The sequence below is a fragment of the Alternaria arborescens genome (genome assembly GCF_004154835.1).
Source record: "Alternaria arborescens strain FERA 675 chromosome Unknown contig_18, whole genome shotgun sequence".
NCBI classification, from domain to species: domain Eukaryota; kingdom Fungi; phylum Ascomycota; class Dothideomycetes; order Pleosporales; family Pleosporaceae; genus Alternaria; species Alternaria arborescens.
The window spans coordinates 498,420-515,310 of record NW_021167873.1 but is presented as its reverse complement, the minus strand read 5'-3'; the positions used below and the strand labels follow the sequence as shown (position 1 = coordinate 515,310).

General features: G+C 50.9%; 9 protein-coding genes across 9 annotated transcripts; 5 read left to right on the top strand and 4 right to left on the bottom strand.

Annotated features, from left to right (window-relative positions):
• Positions 1–350: 350 nt before the first annotated feature.
• On the bottom strand, positions 351–1,553 carry AA0111_g7872 (hypothetical protein; the record flags this gene model as incomplete). Its single annotated transcript, XM_028654257.1, has 3 exons — positions 351–520; positions 569–1,443; positions 1,537–1,553. 3 exons carry the CDS (start codon positions 1,551–1,553, stop codon positions 351–353), a joined length of 1,062 nt encoding a protein of 353 aa, XP_028504532.1.
• Positions 1,554–2,240: 687 nt separating this feature from the next.
• AA0111_g7871 (hypothetical protein) lies at positions 2,241–3,107 on the top strand (the record flags this gene model as incomplete). The annotated part of the gene is made up of 1 exon (XM_028654256.1): positions 2,241–3,107. The coding sequence occupies one exon, from the start codon at positions 2,241–2,243 to the stop codon at positions 3,105–3,107; it is 867 nt and encodes a 288-aa protein (XP_028504535.1).
• A 322-nt stretch (positions 3,108–3,429) lies between these two features.
• On the bottom strand, positions 3,430–4,395 carry AA0111_g7870 (hypothetical protein; the record flags this gene model as incomplete). The annotated part of the gene is made up of 1 exon (XM_028654255.1): positions 3,430–4,395. The coding sequence occupies one exon, from the start codon at positions 4,393–4,395 to the stop codon at positions 3,430–3,432; it is 966 nt and encodes a 321-aa protein (XP_028504534.1).
• Positions 4,396–5,988: 1,593 nt separating this feature from the next.
• On the top strand, positions 5,989–6,903 carry AA0111_g7869 (hypothetical protein; the record flags this gene model as incomplete). The annotated part of the gene is made up of 2 exons (XM_028654253.1): positions 5,989–6,199; positions 6,251–6,903. The coding sequence occupies 2 exons, from the start codon at positions 5,989–5,991 to the stop codon at positions 6,901–6,903; spliced, it is 864 nt and encodes a 287-aa protein (XP_028504648.1).
• Positions 6,904–7,049: 146 nt separating this feature from the next.
• Positions 7,050–8,756, bottom strand: AA0111_g7868 (hypothetical protein; the record flags this gene model as incomplete). Its single annotated transcript, XM_028654252.1, has 1 exon — positions 7,050–8,756. One exon carries the CDS (start codon positions 8,754–8,756, stop codon positions 7,050–7,052), a length of 1,707 nt encoding a protein of 568 aa, XP_028504649.1.
• A 733-nt stretch (positions 8,757–9,489) lies between these two features.
• Positions 9,490–11,565, top strand: AA0111_g7867 (hypothetical protein; the record flags this gene model as incomplete). The annotated part of the gene is made up of 1 exon (XM_028654251.1): positions 9,490–11,565. The coding sequence occupies one exon, from the start codon at positions 9,490–9,492 to the stop codon at positions 11,563–11,565; it is 2,076 nt and encodes a 691-aa protein (XP_028504646.1).
• Positions 11,566–12,497: 932 nt separating this feature from the next.
• On the top strand, positions 12,498–13,000 carry AA0111_g7866 (hypothetical protein; the record flags this gene model as incomplete). Its single annotated transcript, XM_028654250.1, has 2 exons — positions 12,498–12,771; positions 12,855–13,000. The coding sequence occupies 2 exons, from the start codon at positions 12,498–12,500 to the stop codon at positions 12,998–13,000; spliced, it is 420 nt and encodes a 139-aa protein (XP_028504647.1).
• Positions 13,001–13,358: 358 nt separating this feature from the next.
• Positions 13,359–14,152, bottom strand: AA0111_g7865 (hypothetical protein; the record flags this gene model as incomplete). Its single annotated transcript, XM_028654249.1, has 2 exons — positions 13,359–13,838; positions 13,892–14,152. 2 exons carry the CDS (start codon positions 14,150–14,152, stop codon positions 13,359–13,361), a joined length of 741 nt encoding a protein of 246 aa, XP_028504644.1.
• Positions 14,153–14,839: 687 nt separating this feature from the next.
• AA0111_g7864 (26S protease regulatory subunit 4) lies at positions 14,840–16,430 on the top strand (the record flags this gene model as incomplete). The annotated part of the gene is made up of 4 exons (XM_028654248.1): positions 14,840–14,842; positions 14,896–14,961; positions 15,058–16,129; positions 16,180–16,430. 4 exons carry the CDS (start codon positions 14,840–14,842, stop codon positions 16,428–16,430), a joined length of 1,392 nt encoding a protein of 463 aa, XP_028504645.1.
• Positions 16,431–16,891: the final 461 nt, after the last annotated feature.

The window sequence follows — 16,891 nt, the reverse complement described above, 5'->3', positions numbered from 1 at the left end:
TACACTTGTGACCGTAGATTATCAGAGTCGTCGTGTGGCTTGCTCTTCCATGTCGACGCGGTCGTTGGTCAGCCCAAGCTAGGAACGTGGCTCAAGCGCGAGAGCTCAGGAACATGACGCCGCCAAGGCACCCTCCGCGACCCCTCTACATCAACCACGATTCTTTGCATGTTCGGCCTCTGTACTTTGTCTTCATCGACAACGTGCATTTGCTCTAGATACAGTGCCCGGGCATGCGCAAACTCCAACAGTCACATGTTGCGTTTTGCTGCCTAATACATAGCTGAACTTGTCAGACACCTTGATATCTGCTGAACTTCTCAACACGGCCAACCTAGTCCAGTATGCGACTACTTCAAGATGCGCCCCTCAGCAGCTTCCTCAGCATGTGTCCTAGTACGACCAAGCGCCTTCGCTTCAGCATCGAGGATCTCTGGCATCAGATCGAACACACTCTTCTGCTTAGGGGTCCAACCGAACAGCTTGTTGGCTCGAATGGCCTTGCAGCGAGAGTTGGTGCCTGGAGCATGTCAGCATGTGTCCTATTCCCAAGCATAGCATGACTCACCCCAAAGGTAGCTGCCCGCTGGCCTCAACTCGTCAGCCTCCTCCTTGCTCACGTTGTCGACGCCTTCATGGTTGATGAGCTTGTTCTTAAATGCGACCTCAGAGATCTTGCTGCTGATATCACCCCAGCGGAACTCTCCGCTCTCGGCGAAATAATACCCTTCCTTGTTCCAGGTCGCTTTTCCACCATCTGGTGAGAGAGCAGCCGTTACCAGTGCCAGGAAGACTTCGCTGAGGTCTTGGACGTGAACCTGAGTCCAAATGTTGTCGCCATCACCAACAGCGAAAGCTTTCATACGCTTCAGTGCTACCTTGGCCATATCATATATCTGCACACTCCTTTGGTTGTCGGGACCACGTCCTGGGCCATTAATACACGGTGGGCAGACGATAGCAGACTGGATATTGCCGGCCGATGCCTCGTTCGATGCGAGGATGATCTTGTCGACATTGCGGTGGAGCGCTACATCAGGGATTGAAGTGACCTCACCAATGTTGTCCCAATCATCAAAGGTCTTCTCTCGCTTGATACCAAAGGTGTTGTTCTCAATGTCCGGATAAGACAAGACACCAGTTCCAGAGGTGTGAATGAGGTATGTCTTTCTTCCACTTCGAGCAAGTCCGGCAACGATAGCATTTGCAGCGGCTACGTGATCGCAGTCGGCGCAATGAAGAACAATGTCTGCATTTGAAGTCTCGGTGGTGAGCAACTCGGTGCTGTCAAGCGTACCGTACACAAGTCGAGTCTTTGGATATTGTGCGGCAACCTTGGCTCCTTTGTCGCTGTTGCGAACAAGTGCAGTGATCTCCAGGTCTGGGTAGGCATTTGCAACTGCATAGAGGGCATCACCTCCGATGTAGCCGGTGGCACCTGTGCTGAACCCTGTTAGTATCTAAATGCTAAACTTAATGCTTCCTAGTATTGTTGGTGGTCCACATGTGCTTGCATGAGGTATCTTACAGACTTACATGAAGAGCTTTGGCATGTTTGAAGCGTTGATGTGATTGTATTGAGAAGACGAAGCAGAGGTTAAAAAAAAACTGTTGCTAGAAGTGACAATATATGTTGGAATCACCAGGCTGCCGTCGCTTTGAAATCGTGTGGGTTTATAGATCCACAGCTAGCAGGAACGTACGTCACAGATGTGTACCAGTGGCTGCTAAGGACTTATCCGCCCAAACACAAGCGCCTTGCTCATGCAAGGCTACAGTGCTTACTGTGCGCATACCAACAACAATCATGAGCTCTACAATCCATAGAAGAGTGTCGAAGTATTGTTTGGTGCTTAATCATCGACAATTAGCTAAGCAGTAGCCTTCATTCGAATAGCCTTCATCTGAATAGCCTTCATGTACGCCTGTCTGGCGCGATGCCCCGCAGCGGGGCACGCGCTTCTGGAAACTTACCTTGTTGTATGCAAGCTTCAATATCTGTAGAGCTATGCTAAGTATGCCAGTGAAGTAGTCGCGCACAGAAGCCTTTAAGCTTTGTCGCTGGATTTAGTCTCCGAGGCCTCGCAGCTCCTCACGATTGAGCCTCGGTAAAGTAGACGCAGTTTACGTCATTACCTAACCATACAAACACCATTGTCACATCTCGATTACCATCTAACGTTGTTAAGTCGACAGAACTGATCTTCTGGCATAATCGATTAAACGCGTTTGCTACCAAAATGCCTCTCTGTACGCTTCACCTACTCGCTCTCCATAGCACCACACCTAACCCAGTCCTGACTTTCCTGTCAACACTCAAGTCCACGAACCTATCACCTCTCGTAGTCTCACGCGTCATACGTTGGATCATCCTTCCTTCTAAGCTTTCGACCGAAAATCTCCTTGCTAGGAACATCCACTGGGATCTCCTACTCATTCTACCTAGCACCGATGCCCTTCCGTCAGAGCTCGAGAAACTGGTCCAACACCACTGGAGCGTAACAGCCGGTGTACCATCTCGTTTGGTCCAAGATTTCCCATCGAAGAACAACAAGCTTCTACATCCAGATCCAAGTTCCGTGCCTGAAGTCCAAACAAAAAAGAGCAATAAGACCACTGAGTCGAGCCAAAGTCTGGAACTCAGCGATGAGCTGAACAAATGGATCGAGACCTTCGTCAACAGCGGTGCTAAAGAAGGCAAAGGCGCAGTATCAATGTTCAACCTCCTCGCTTTTAACTCCGGGATGAAAGAAGAATACCTAAAATACGGTGCCGCATTCGCCAAATCGATCGGTTCGAAGCACGGCGGCAATGCAAAGATTGTTGGAAACGCGACACACGTCAACGGTTCAGCTATTACCAAGTCTTCGAACAGCAGTGTCGGTACCAACGGTGAAGTGGGTGGCGGAAAAGATGACTGGGATGAGATTGCGCTGGCGCATTATCCTAGCATCCTGCATTTTAGGGATATGTTGGCGAGTGAGGATTATCAAGAGGTCAACCATAGGCATCGTGTGCCCAGTCTGAGAGATACATGCATTCTCATGACGAGTGAGATCGCGATTGAAGAGTTGATGAGGGAAGGTAAAGGCGGAGCGAAGCTGTGAGGGTCTGTTCTAATCCGAAGATCATCTTACAGACACTGAGTGATAAAGTAGTACAGTGCGAATAGACTCGTAAACATTGTATATACGCGTATTATTTCTTCGTATGCAATATAACCTGAGATTGCTGATACGGGAGCTTTGCGCTGGATGGTGCCGCTATAGAACTTCTCATATCCGGTACATGTTGTTCACCATTGAACGAGGAGCCTTCTTATTGATCACATGTCATCCTCCGATACTACAATGAAGGCTTGAAAAGACATGCGACCAGAACGTTCGCGATGAAGGCAACGTCGACAAACTTAGAGGTCTCCAAGCGCTCTCAAGCATCTGAGTCGACGATCAATTCACAGAACGACAGACGTCCAATCCCTTCACCAGGATGTAACATCATCTCTTTCTTGACCTTGCCCTGGCGGGTGCGCCATCCACCTCTCGGACTGTTGATGTCTGGTAACACCCAGTTCCTCTTTTCTTGTTCCGCAACCCATTCCTTGTATAGATCCTCAGCCAATTCGACCTTCCGCTTCCAGATTTCGTCCTTCTCGCCTTTCACCTTGAGCAGAATGGGAATCTTGCAGTCTCCTACTTCGGTAAGATCGAGACTTTCGGAAACGAAACACCGGCGGTGGAGTAGACATTCTTCAGCGCTGTCGTTCCGCTTGCACCTGTTACAGGATGGATAGGTTCTTGAACATGGGAGGCCGGCGAGTATGCATTGGAGGCAAGAGGTAATCCAAACAGGTTGCGGCTCGTTTGGTTCTTGTGTCGAAAGAGGCGATTGAGCTTTGGGATCAGAAACCGTCGTAGGCTCGCCGGTATCCGCATCCAAAATCGAAACGGAGAAGTTGAGACTGGGTGGTGGCACGCTCGGTGGTAGAGAAAAGTTGGGTGGCACCGGCCGCTCAGCTGGGCGTTCAGTCTTGGTTGCTAGCTCCCAATCGTCACTACCGATGCTCGTGGTATTGGAATGGTCATCTCGTGTCTTGCATCTCGGAGTTGGGCTGCTGAACAAACCCTTACGGAGAGGCCTATCGAAAATGCTCGACTCGGAGAATGTAGTATCAGTGGGCGAGACCTCATCCCGTGTCGGACGTGCGCTTGTTTGCCTTATTGGAGTCGTCGGTTCCAAAACCCGTATTTCATCTTGGGAAATTTGGTGGCCTTCGCTTTTATCTGCTTCGAGGTCCCTGCTCTCTAACTTCTCTAGCCATCCCTCAATACGATTAGGAGATTGCATCTGCTCTCGCGAGGTATCCAGCGGAAAACGCTTTCTAGGGTAGCTCATACTGATTACGGCTGATTTGGGGGTGTTTTGGATGTCCAGAGGTAAGGAGACGCGGAGGTGGTGAGGCCGAAAAGGTACAGTGATATCAATTCACGGTGAGGTTCAAAACGCTAGTCCGGACACGTTAAGGAAGTGAGATATGAGTTCGACATGCTATCGGAATGCGGGGTAACGAAACCGATGATATACTCGAACATCAAAGGGCAGAAAGGCTTGCGAATTGGTGTTCATGGTTGTTTGGTGTCGTTCGTGGTTGGTGTAGCTGATTCTATGATCCCAGATCAGTCTATAGCCGACCAATGTATATCTGCAAACAGGTCTGAAAAAAGCGCGGCCTTCTGCTCAAAGCTTCTTATAGGAGGACTTGGACTCTTCAGCAGCCTCTTGATGGTCGTCTCTTCTACTCTTGAGTTTGGCATCTCGAGATGTCAGCTGACATACAGTGCAATCGATCAAAGGGTGGCTCGAACAGCTAGACGTTGTAGGCGACTCGGGGCTGCTTGCTTTGTACGTAGGCGCTCTATTGTTACAGGAGGCTCTCGCTCGGCAGTAGTATGCAGGCGCCATGATTACACTGTTACATGATGAGACCTTAGAGCAGAACGTGACAGGGCAGAGTTGATCTGCCGGGACGTCATGATACGCGATGGAATCTGTCCCAGTATCGATTTTTGGTATGCCGAGTAAACCGTGTGGTCTTGCGAAGCGTTGCTTCTCGTTAAAGAAGAGTTTGAGGCGGAGCTTTGAGAGGGCACTTCCATCTTACCACGCATAGCTAGGTATCTTCAAAGATTACAAGCGAGTGAAAATGAGAACTAATTCGTTCTACGATTGATCATCATAGAAAATCCATCGTGTCCACAATTCAGACGCGTTTTCGGCATACTTGTATAACATCGAGCGATAGGATATATTGGCGATAGCTGGTTCGTGAGGGGAAAGAGCTCCACGCGGATGTCCGAGGCGTCGCGACGCGTCTCGGATGGTGTTATACGAGTCATGCTAGCGTGACGCGTAAAATGTCCCTATTGTAAACCCAGCGACTTCACTTTATCACATGAACCTCTTGGATCTGTCTAACCTCAGTGAAACACGAAGAGCAGGCTAGTAATATCAAGAACTTAAGTTCCAATCACAACAATCATTATACCCGAGCGTCAACCGCAGTGGCATGCCCCGAAGGTCTTTTCGTTTCTAGTCGTCACAGTTCATTTCTAAGATACTCTTTGTTGAAAGATTCGATTCTCCGCATTTTTAGATTGAACCACCGTTACATCCGGAACGTCTGAGTCGAACGACCTGACACTATGCCTTGAGGAGGCGGGGTTGGTTAAAACGGCGTCCGAGCCCATACTCTCAGTCGACGGTGACGTATTTGGACACAATACTCAAAGTTCGCGAGTTAATTATGGTGTTTGGTGGTATTCCAAGGCATATCGTGATGCATACAGACAAGGTGAGCAGGTGTTTGCTAGAGTGAAGGTGAACTCTATCACCAAGATTCGTGCGTCCCTTTGCCCTTCATATTGACAACGTTGTCAACTCAAACGCTCTCCCTAAAATCTCTTCTCCTATTCAGAACCAACTCTTTCAATGTTTACAATAGCAGCTTACCCAAACTACTACACATTCATCCCCACGAACACACCTTCACCCGCCAACACTGAAATGGAACCCTATCTCCCACCAAGATACTACGAGCTCCGGAGCGGTCTCCTCACCTTCGCCCTCGTTATGGGCTTCACCATGTTTGTTGTGTTTTCCGGTTTTAGAGAGTACGGCATGACCACCAAGTCAAGCCCAGGTAAGTCGCCGCAACTATTCCTCTCCAGGTAAAAGGTCTGACTTATATCAGAGATCGGCATGACCAAGGAAGAGCTTCAGGAGCTCACGAGAAAGGGTGTACGACGCGAAGTGGACATCATTGAGAGGTGCATGGCGGCGCGCGAGAGCCAACTTGACGAAGCCATTGACATGGCGCACCAGCATGAAGCTCGCATAGCGGCACTAGAAGAGAAATACGACAAGGCTATGGAGGATGTGGGCGCCCTGCGTGCCTCAATCAGCAGCCTTACCCCTGAGAACCTTCCGGCTACACCGTTGGTACAATCTTTGCTGTCCGAGTGCAGCTCACGGGCACCCAGCTACCATCCATACAACTCAGATGATGTCAGCATCGACGGCATGGAAGAACACGTGTCTGAGCCGCGAGTTGTATCATCATCAGATCAAGTGCCTAAGGTATCCAGCCCTCAACTTGATCTGCTGGAAGGTGAGCTCGCTGAGTTGGGCGGCTGGGACCTGAACGTGGAGGCACCTGATAACAGCAGCGATGGTAGTAACACTGACCAAGATGATGAAGGCGAGACAAGCGATGAGTATGAAGACCCAGAAACATCTGTTCCTTGCGTGATTGCGCCGAAAGTTGTCAGAAAGCCAATCGGACTACTGTCAAAGTGCAAGAAGAAAGGTGCTAGCATCCTTAAGGATAGGCAGGAAGGTTCCTAGGTATGTTTTGTTACGAAATAAAACTCCTGAATTTTCTTAATCTCTTATGATAGTTTATCAGACACACATCAAATACTCCGGAATGACAAGATGCCAAAACGCTGGGCACTGCCCTGGGTCTGCACCATTCTCGCGACTCTCTTCGTTCACTCCCCACGCATCAAGAAGCGCCTACAGATTTCCACCCAGAGAACATCCAGCCCAGTATCAGCGTCAATTCTCTGAGCCAATTCGAACAACCTCTTCCTTCTCTTCTCATCATTTTCCATCCAAGCTTCGCTGCCGACCTCTCTGACTCCATCTTCGCTGACCATCAAGCCTCGCCTCTCCCCATCACTCCCAGCAAATCTCGCACAAGGTGGCGTTCCTCTAACCACAAAATCCAGGATCGAGTTGCGCCATTGGGCAATCACAGGTCGATAATGCGAGGGCAAACGATCTTCATGCACACCACCAAGTAGTGTTGCAATGTCAAAAGTATGGGTTGCAAAAGCACCGCGCTCACGGATCGGTCCCGGGAAAGGGTCTGGGAGGTCAAAGACATGGAAATAGGTCTCTTTGATCAGATCGCTCTCCGCAATGCTAAGTGCGGCAGCAAAGAAACCTATGTCGCTTTCGAAAAGACAGATACGCTGGAGCGCGTCCGCATCATCAGCAACACCTTCGATGCCGTAGATGTCCATTAACTCCGCGCCATGTCCCGAAGACAGAACGTCCACAGCGATGCGACGAAAGGCCTCAGCATGGTTCTTGCGGCCGGAATCATTCTTCATCATATTGTAGGAGATGCCGCCGTCGTATGTGGTGGATCCGACGATTTGGGCTTCAACAGGTTTCGCCCACTCTCTCCAGTCTGGAGGAGCAACTTTTCCCTTCCTAGCCAAGTCCATCGTCGGTCGTTCGAATGGGAAAAACTCGCTGTTCGTGCACGGCAACCCAACCCAGGCCAGATCTCGAATCTTCGATACGTCGACGCCAATCACATCTCTAGCAATAGCTTCAGTATTCCTCTCACCACCATCGTATTCTTTGATACGAACATCCAGCTTCTCGGCGTACTTGAGAAAGTTATCATGATGCTCGTCGTGCGTCATTGCCGGCATGGTAACAGGCGTTCCAGAGAACATGATCGCACGCTTGAACAACGGCCTACGCATCGTCTGCACCGAGATACTTTCGCCGCCTGCGCTTTGTCCAATGACTGTAACATTATCGACATCTCCACCAAATCCTTCGATATTCTCGCGTAGCCATTCAAACGCCGTGTTCTGGTCATAGAGACCATTATTTTCCGGTATTAGATCCCCAGCACGATTTGAATGCCAAAAGCCTAGTGCACCAAGTCGATAATTGATACCCACGAAGAGGATAGGCTTCTTGTGCTCAATAGCATGACGCACAAGGTTCTCCGGGTTGTAGTATGGTCTATTCGCGGAACCGAGAAAGTATGCGCCACCATGGATGAAGACGAGGACTGGTAACTTTGCACCCGGACGCATCTTTCCACTTCCATCGACACATCCCTCTGGCAAGTGTATGGAGAGGTTCAAGCAATCCTCTGATTGCTCTTCGTCTTCTGGTAGATTATCGGTCGGCAACGGGATGTTAGATGCATCGGACTTGACGCTACCCCACGGCTGGATGCTGGATGCTCCTGGTCTTGTCGCGTCGAACACTCCATCGTGGTACCGTTTGCTTTCGCCATCAGACAACTTTTCTGACAGCTCTGCCCGTGAGAATCGTTGGGCAATCTTACCATATGGCAGACCTAAGATCTTCACAATCGAGCTATTTTTTTCTCGAATACACCTTATCGCACCGAGTTTCGCATGATTGAAGATAATGTTGGTCATTTTGTTTGTGTTGCTTTGAGCATTTGGTGAAGAAGTTACGTCAAGAGTATGGTACGCACATGGCTCCCAAGAGTGGTGACGTCAAGAAAGTACTTCTCATAGTCTACCCTCTGACTACGACATACTGATCCCTCTGCCTTGAAACCAGATCAACAACCCTAGATTTTATCAACTCATAATCAACACGAAGACCTCTTCACTTTAGAATGGAGCACAAATGCCTGTTGCTGCTCACCCAATCCGGTTAGCCACTGGATCTTTTTGGAGTTCGAGATGCGCGCACAGTATCCCAACAATCTCAATCCAACTTGGAGAACTGCCGATTACCAAACATACATGGTCGAATCCATAGTAAATTCCAGAGATAACGTGCGCGTTCCTGCGCAAGCGAAACCAGAAACCAGTATGGCGGAATCACGCTACCACCACCACGGTTCTACCTCTGCTAAATCTCGGTCTGAAAACTCGAGAGATGTATAATACCGACCCTCATTTCATGGCTTGGGAAAAGCCTTGTATGCGGGTACTTATCTTTCCATACCGTAAATGGCTATACTATATTTTGCGCCTTCTTTTTTCGGTTAGTACACCACGAGCTAGAGCCTTCACCACTCACCAGTCAAAGCTTCGACTCATATCAAAAAGCTTGTCGTCCCACCGGCAGTCCGGTTAAGCACAATCGACAGGATTGTCTTGCATTTGACTGAGTTGGACGACAGTTCATACAGGCAAGATGTTGAAGAAATTCTTTCTCGTTTCACTCGCCTTGGGCGCGTCGGCTGTCCCTACCACCAAGCATTACGCCCAACGCGACAACGACACTAGTCTCAGTGTCAAGCTCTCTGTTGCAAATGGTCTTCTGGATGCACCCACTGATGGTCGCATTGTGTTGATGTTCGCCCCCAACGGAACGGATCCTCTCGATGATACCGATGTCACCTCTTCTCCGAACAAAATCTTTGGAAAGAATGTGTACGACTTTGGTCCAAAGCAAACAGTCACTCTCTCGGGCGGAAACAACGATGGTACTGCTACCGGTGTATATGGCTGGCCAAATGGTAGCTTGAGTGACATCGATCCGGGTACCTACAGTGTGCAAGCCTTTCTCACTCGCTACGAGACAGTCACGAGGAGCGACGCTTCGAAAGTTTCTGTCCGTTTTCCATGTGGCGATGGCGCGCCTAATGTCAATGGATATGGAAGCTTAATCACAACGCTCCAAGACATTGAGATATCGGGAAGTGGGCAAACTCTCGAACTGACTTTCAACAACATCACTGCTGTTGAGAATTTCGCTGGCAAGGAGATTGGCGGATGCAACCAGGGCAACTACGAAGACACAGACACACTCAAGCATGTCAAGATCCGAAGCAAGAAGTTGAGCAAGTTTTGGGGTCGCGACACGTACGTTGGAGCCAACGTAGTACTTCCTGCTGGTTACGACGCCAACGATAAGAAGACACGATACCCTGTCATCTACAACCAAGGTCACTGGCCAGCTGGAGAAGGCGCTTACAACTACGGCGACGATGAGAAATTCACGGCAGCCTGGGATGCTGGTATTATTCCTGCAACCAACACCACTGCAGAGCGACCAGCACCCAAGTTCATCATGGTAACATTCCGTCATGAAGCTCCATACTACGACGACTCTTATGCTGTCAACACAGCAAACTTGGGTCCTTATGGCGATGCTATTAACGAGGAGCTCATTCCTCATCTCGAAGACATCTTCAACACTATCCGCGCACCCTACGCTCGCGTACAGGATGGAGGTTCAACCGGTGGTTGGGAGTCGATTGCCAACGTCATCTACCGTCCAGATCTTTTTGGTGTCTGCTTTTCCTCCTACCCCGACTCTCTTGACTTCCACCGTCACCAGGACATCGAGCTCTACAGTGCTGCTAATGCATACACGCGCGCGAATGGTAGCTCCGTGCCCAGTATCCGCACTCACACTAACGGAACGGAGGTCATTCTCGCCACTGTCGCGCAAGAAAACCACTGGGAATTGACCTTCGGCACATCGTCACGCTCATTCAATCAATGGGATGTCTGGAATGCCGTCTTCGGTGTCCAGGGTTACAACAACTATCCTCTTGAGCCCTGGGACAAGGTTACCGGTGAGATCTACCCTGAGGCTGTTGAGTACTGGAAGCCGTTCGATCTTAGCGATTATGTCGTTACCAACTTCAACTCTTCCCGCAACCTCGGTGCCGCCCTCGCTGGACGCATCTTCGTCTACGTAGGAACCTGGGACAACTACTTTCTCAACGAAGGTGTCATGGAGTTCCAGAAGCGCACCGATGCCGTTGGAGGAGCTGGTTGGGCCAATGTCACAATCCTACCTGAGAAGCCTCATGGTGGTAACTACCAAGCCCGCGAGATTTGGGATTACCTCGAGTTGGTAGACCAATGGGTCAAGGATCACGCTCCCGACGGTCCTTCGCCGCTTTCTCCTTCTGCCACTGCACCGTTCACCCGTGGGAATGTTTGGGAGGATGTCATCAAGTATGGTGGGCGGAAAGCTGCTGTCAAGCGTCAAGCCGATCCTAGCATCCAGGACAAGAAGGCTAAGGTGGGCCAAGAGGTTACTGCAAGTGTTGGACGATGGGATCCAGGCGTCAAGCTCACCGCACAGTGGATCTTGAACAGCAAGCCCGCATGCGAAGCTTTCAGCGTCGAACAAGGAGCAAGCGTCAAGTATGCGCCTACAGCAAAGGGCCACATCCAGCTGCTTGTGACAGGAGAAAAACGCAACTACGCGACGGAGACACGCAAGAGCGAGAGGGTGCTTGTAGGCAGGTAGTAGGATATCAAGAACTATACATAGTTCAATCAATGTTGAATAGACGGTTACATTGTACTGTTGCTCCTCATACACATTCCTGCAGCTAATGACCGAATAGGGGTGCTTGCGGGGATATGCCAAAGTTTCCTGCATGTTCTACCCGCAATCTTCGTGTTCCTGCATGCCATGGGTGTTGTCCGGCACACCCGTCGTTTCCCCATTTAGTAACGCATGATGCGGCGCCACTTCCGCGCACAGCCTAGCTCGGAGATTTTCATCTCCACCTACCTCACCGAGGTACTGTTAATAGTTGTCCATGAGTAATCATCTCAATCGCCAATGTGAGGATCATCCGATGTGTACTGGCGGGCAAGCAGATTTCGGGGATGGCACCACTGCCCATCGGAATAAACGTCTGTAAGAAAAGACTGTAAATCGTGGAAGAGCAAACGAGCATAGATGGAGACTACTGGGAGCAAGTTAGCCGACTCTACACCTGACCGCCTACGAATGCTACGCAGTTGCAGTTGAGCACCAGGCTAACTGTCTACACCGTCTTGTCTACTGTCGTATCTCCACGGCATCCGGACCCCAGCAGCGATCCGCTCCGGTGGGTCGGCTTTTCTTGCTCCTCCGAGCTTACCACCGCTGCATCTATGCATGGATGAACGTAAACACAACGGTAAAACGCTCACCCAATGTCAGTGGTAGTGCTCTATACGAGCGCACTGTCTAGATCCTAGGCCCATGCTAGGGTTCCAACACGAGGCGGTGCAGGAGGCGGTGGGTATACGTGACGTCTCTTAGACCGCCCTTGACGTCTTGATACGAAGTAGTGAGTTTATATAAGAGGTCGTCGACATCACTTTTTGAAGATTAATATCGAACCAATCTCATCTTATACCAACCAAAACTACCACCAACAACAACCCTCCCAACCAATCATCAACATGCAGTTCACCACCGCTCTCTTCGCTCTTGCTGCCGCGACCGCCGCCAATGCCGCTTCCGACCTTGGTGCCTGGAACGTCACCATTGAGAGCAACAGCGCCGCCAACGGCTATAGGTCGCGCACCGTCCTCGCTGATTTTGCTTCCGACGCCTATGCTGGCGACGACGTTATTCGCACCGTCTGCAAGTACGAGTTCATCCCTGGTGCCGACGGGGCCAAGGAGACAGAGAGCTGCGAGCCCAACACCTTCTCTTACGAGTACGATGGCACAAGTAAGTGTCCTCTCCTCCGAGCGTCCGGGATTTATAGTACCAGGATGTGTGTTCTTCCGAACAATATGCTAACAACAAAACAGCTGTCAAGGTTCAGCAGAACATCGAGAAGCCCAACCCCATGACCGTCTTCGGCGAGGCTCCCCTTACGCAAACTGCGCAGCCTGGCGGCGCTGGCAGGAGCTACAAGGGTAACGCCATTTTCGATGCCACCCGCGCCATTGCTTAAGCACCGCAACATGAACATCTGCAGTAGATCTGTAAATACAAAAGGAAGACATGACTGTACATATCACAAAACGACACAACGAACTAGAGGTTTAATGTAACAACTTCAATTGAAACTACTTTGGCTACTCACGAAGAGCGCCTTACTATACTATTCCCATGATCTCATGTACACCACACCCTTGTGATAACCCATGACATTACGCCGTCTGCAATGAATCGAAAGATTTGAATAGTTTGCCAAGGAGGAACGCCTATGCTCCGTCATAGAATCGTGGTCCTCGTCCCGCTTCCACTTTAAGAATAGACCCTAGTCAGCAAAGTGCTGGTTGATTGAATGAGAACATGTCAGTAGGCTACTACGCTTCGCCAAACAGCCGGGCAGTGATGTCTCCCATGTAGGCCTCTTCTAGCTCGTAGTCCTCGCCGCCCATACGATCGATACCGACGTACTCAAACGAAGCAACAACAGCTTCGACATCGAAGCCCATCGCAACAAAGCGGTCGACCAGGTCCTTGTTGTAGCCCTTGTATGCGGCGAGTTTTGACTTCTCTTCGTTCTGCTTCGCCTGTTGGGCCTTCTTTTTGATGGACGCAGCGGTGGCACCCCCACTACCCTCAGCAATCTCCTTCTTGGGCGCACCAGCATACGTGACTGCCCACTCGCGTGCCTTGTGTTCGAACTCCGCTGGGTTACGGATGAGCATTCCAGCGACTTCTGCGTCTTGTGGGTCTTTCGGTTCGGGTGTGCTGAGGAGAGATTGGAGCGAGATCAGAGCGGACTTGATGGTCAGAACCGGCGACCATTGCGAGGAGAGTGTGTCGAGACAGATGGCGCCCTAGTACTGTTAGCTATCTTGAAGCGTGCCTTAGAACTTTGCTTGTTCCTTACCGTCTGTGAGCTGACATTAGGGTGCCAGATCTTGGTCTCGAACTTCATCAGCGGTGGACGGAAGGGGTATTCGCTCGGGATCCGGATGTCGACATGGTAGGTAGCTCCCTCGTATGGTGTGTCAGGCGGTCCGAAGAACTGACCGCGTAGATGTGTTAGGTCTTCCCCGTTGCCTGCCGGTTCGACGACGATCTTGGAGTGCTGATCGTTGTGGATGTCGGCAATCTCCTTGGCGATGCGCCGATTACGGTTGGATGTCATTGTGGTGGATGATGACTGAGACCTTGAGATCGAAGGGGGAGCGGTTGTATAAGTATTGAAATCAGGCAACAGAAGGGCGCAACCAAGTTGCTTCTGGGTAGACAAGTCAGCCTGAGGCTCCGCAACGTGATCCGGGCTCCACTAAGTTGTGGTGCGGGGATGTGTCATACAGAGTCTTGGGGGTCTGAGGAGGAAAAAAGGCTTCTTGCTTCACCTGAACAGCGACTGTAATGGGGTTAGACTTACTCTAGTCTTGGTAGCTGTTGCGATAAAGAGTACCTCTCAGCCCGCGTGGGGAGCTATGGAGTGGCTCACCGGCGGGGTCAGAGCTCAGAGAGTGAAATATACTTGAGTTTTGGAGAAGCTTTGGGGGGAAGGAGAAGTTACCGTGGAATAAGTTGCTCAGTGAGAAGTGTATAGCTATCGGACCGGGCCTGACGTGTCTGATGTTCTATGGGGGTGGAATGGTGAGGCTTCCAGCGGTTCGAGGCAGTGACGCCACAAGGCGCTAACCCCGATCCTCCGACATCCACGAGCTTCGGAATCAGCGCATCAACACCTCTTACAAACAACCACCGCCTCACTGCCCCCATCGCCTCTACCACCACCCTCGCTGTGGTAATCTCTCCTCCAATCCTCTCATACTGTCGAGCGCCCGATTCGCCTTTCCTCACCTGATCGCGTGTCATGGTAAGATCGCCTCTCATCGGAAGCCACCACGGCAACATGCTAAAGACATACAGGGTAACCAGCAATCGAGTGCTGGAGGCGGCGGACCTCCAGGAGATGATAAGAACAAGAAGGACAAGGTATGTGCTGTCCAGAACACACGGAATGATGGTTCTCGGGAGTCCGCTATCTGTCGCCTCACCGCACCTCACAGACACTAACAACGGCGTCTGCAGAAGGAGAAGCCGAAGTATGAGCCACCACCACAACCCACAACCCGCATCGGCAGGAAGAAGAAGAAGGCCGCTGGCCCCAGTGCCGCCGCGAAGCTCCCGACCGTCTACCCAACTGCGCGATGCAAGCTACGGTACCTCCGAATGCAGCGAATCCACGATCACCTCTTGTTAGAGGAGGAGTACGTCGAGAACCAGGAGCGCCTCCGCAAGGCAAAGGCGGTCAAGGAAGGCAACGCGCCTGCTGCTGCCAACGCAGGGGACGGCGAAGACCGAAACGCTGATGAGCGCTCGCGCGTCGACGACATGCGAGGCAGCCCCATGGGTGTCGGCAACCTAGAGGAACTCATCGACGACGACCACGCCATCGTATCTAGCGCCACCGGCCCCGAATACTACGTCTCCATCATGTCTTTCGTTGACAAGGATTTGCTAGAGCCCGGAGCGAGCATCCTACTGCATCACAAGTCCGTCTCAGTAGTCGGTGTGCTCACAGACGATGCCGATCCGATAGTGTCAGTCATGAAACTTGACAAGGCACCGACAGAGTCGTACGCGGATATTGGTGGTTTGGAGCAACAGATTCAGGAGGTGCGAGAGGCTGTTGAGCTGCCTTTGCTACATCCGGAGCTGTACGAGGAGATGGGTATCAAGCCGCCGAAGGGTGTCATTCTCTACGGTGCGCCAGGTACCGGAAAGACGCTTCTTGCAAAGGCCGTCGCCAACCAGACCAGCGCAACTTTCCTGCGTATTGTGGGTAGTGAGTTGATTCAGAAGTACCTCGGAGACGGACCCAGGCTAGTGCGACAGCTCTTCCAGACCGCCGCCGAGAACGCGCCTTCCATTGTCTTCATCGACGAAATCGACGCTATCGGTACCAAGCGTTACGAGTCAACATCTGGTGGTGAGCGTGAGATTCAGCGAACTATGTTGGAGTTGCTTAACCAGCTGGACGGTTTCGATGATCGTGGAGACGTCAAGGTCATCATGGCCACCAACAAGATCGAGACGCTCGACCCTGCCCTTATCCGTCCCGGTCGTATTGACCGAAAGATTCTCTTCGAGAACCCCGATCGTGAGTTTCACAATATATTGCAAAAATTACAGATGCTGACCACAATGCAGAAACCACCAAGAAGAAGATCTTCACTCTCCACACTTCCAAGATGTCACTCAACGAGGATGTCGATCTCGACGAGTTCATCAACCAGAAGGACGACCTTTCCGGTGCTGACATCAAGGCCATCTGCTCCGAGGCTGGTCTCATGGCGCTTCGCGAGCGTCGTATGCGGGTCAACATGGAGGACTTCCGTACCGCAAGGGAGCGTGTTCTTAAGACGAAGACTGAGGGTGAACCCGAGGGCTTGTATTTGTAAGCGTAGGAAGCATGCGAGGTCTGATATCATCTTCAACACTCAAGAGCTATTTGCAAGTGGATCAGTAGAAGTTGCACGTATGAACGACCTGATCATGACAGGTTTACAGTACTCACAATCAGTCAAATCTTTCTTTCTGTTGTGATGTTTTCGTGAGCCTGTCGACAATGAGACTTTGTTCTTTTGCTAGAGCTGTCGTTGACTGGCAACTACAACAACCCCAGACCTAGCTATTTGACGCATCTACACCATTGACAGTTCCTCGCTGTCGTACTAAGGCTTTCCAAGTTGCCTAGTAGGCAGCAGCTTCCTTCTATGTTCCTGGTCTCGGTCGTGACCGTGCACTGCTTGTGTCATCCGATCTGGATCAAGGGAAGTCACCTCGCCGCATACGTTTCGCAATCTTTCTCGCCATTTTGCGCTATCTTCTTTGGCTTCTGTGAATGGCTCTGTCGAATTGG